Raw genomic sequence first — 409 nt, forward strand, 5'->3', positions numbered from 1 at the left:
CGTTTGAGATTCCTTCAATCAAATGAGTCATACAATCATCCTCTGTGCAATCTATATCAAAACAAATAATAAAAACACTTTAAACTCAAAAAAAAAAAAAAATACAAATATGATATCCTTTTATAATTTAAAAAAAAAAAAAAAAAAAAAAAAACATTTACACCCTTACCGATCAACATTTTTCAGTCTTACATGGGCCTCTGCCGGCATAGGCCTGGCGGAGAAAAAAGCGGCGTGGATTAGGCCTGGGTTGTGGGCGCCCGATAGGCCTATGTGGAATGTCCTGCTGACGTCTGGCACCACACACTCACGCCCACCGATGACGTCCATTCCGCGCGCCCATATGTCCCAGTCTTGGTCCTGCAAGATGGGCGTGATGTTGAAGTCAGAAAGAGATGATAAGAGAGTC

The 409-nt window shown here is 41.6% G+C and overlaps 1 protein-coding gene across 1 annotated transcript in view; it reads right to left on the bottom strand.

Moving 5' to 3' along the window:
- The window catches only part of LOC119591624 (protein O-linked-mannose beta-1,2-N-acetylglucosaminyltransferase 1-like), a 6235-nt gene that overhangs the window by 3654 nt on the left and 2172 nt on the right, over positions 1–409 (bottom strand). The window contains exon 5 of the mRNA XM_037940377.1: positions 170–360. Within this exon, the coding sequence (XP_037796305.1) occupies positions 170–360 (191 nt within the window). The remainder of the gene's footprint in view (positions 1–169; positions 361–409) is intronic.

The sequence above is a fragment of the Penaeus monodon genome, chromosome 29 (genome assembly GCF_015228065.2).
Source record: "Penaeus monodon isolate SGIC_2016 chromosome 29, NSTDA_Pmon_1, whole genome shotgun sequence".
Taxonomy (NCBI): Eukaryota; Metazoa; Arthropoda; class Malacostraca; order Decapoda; family Penaeidae; genus Penaeus; species Penaeus monodon.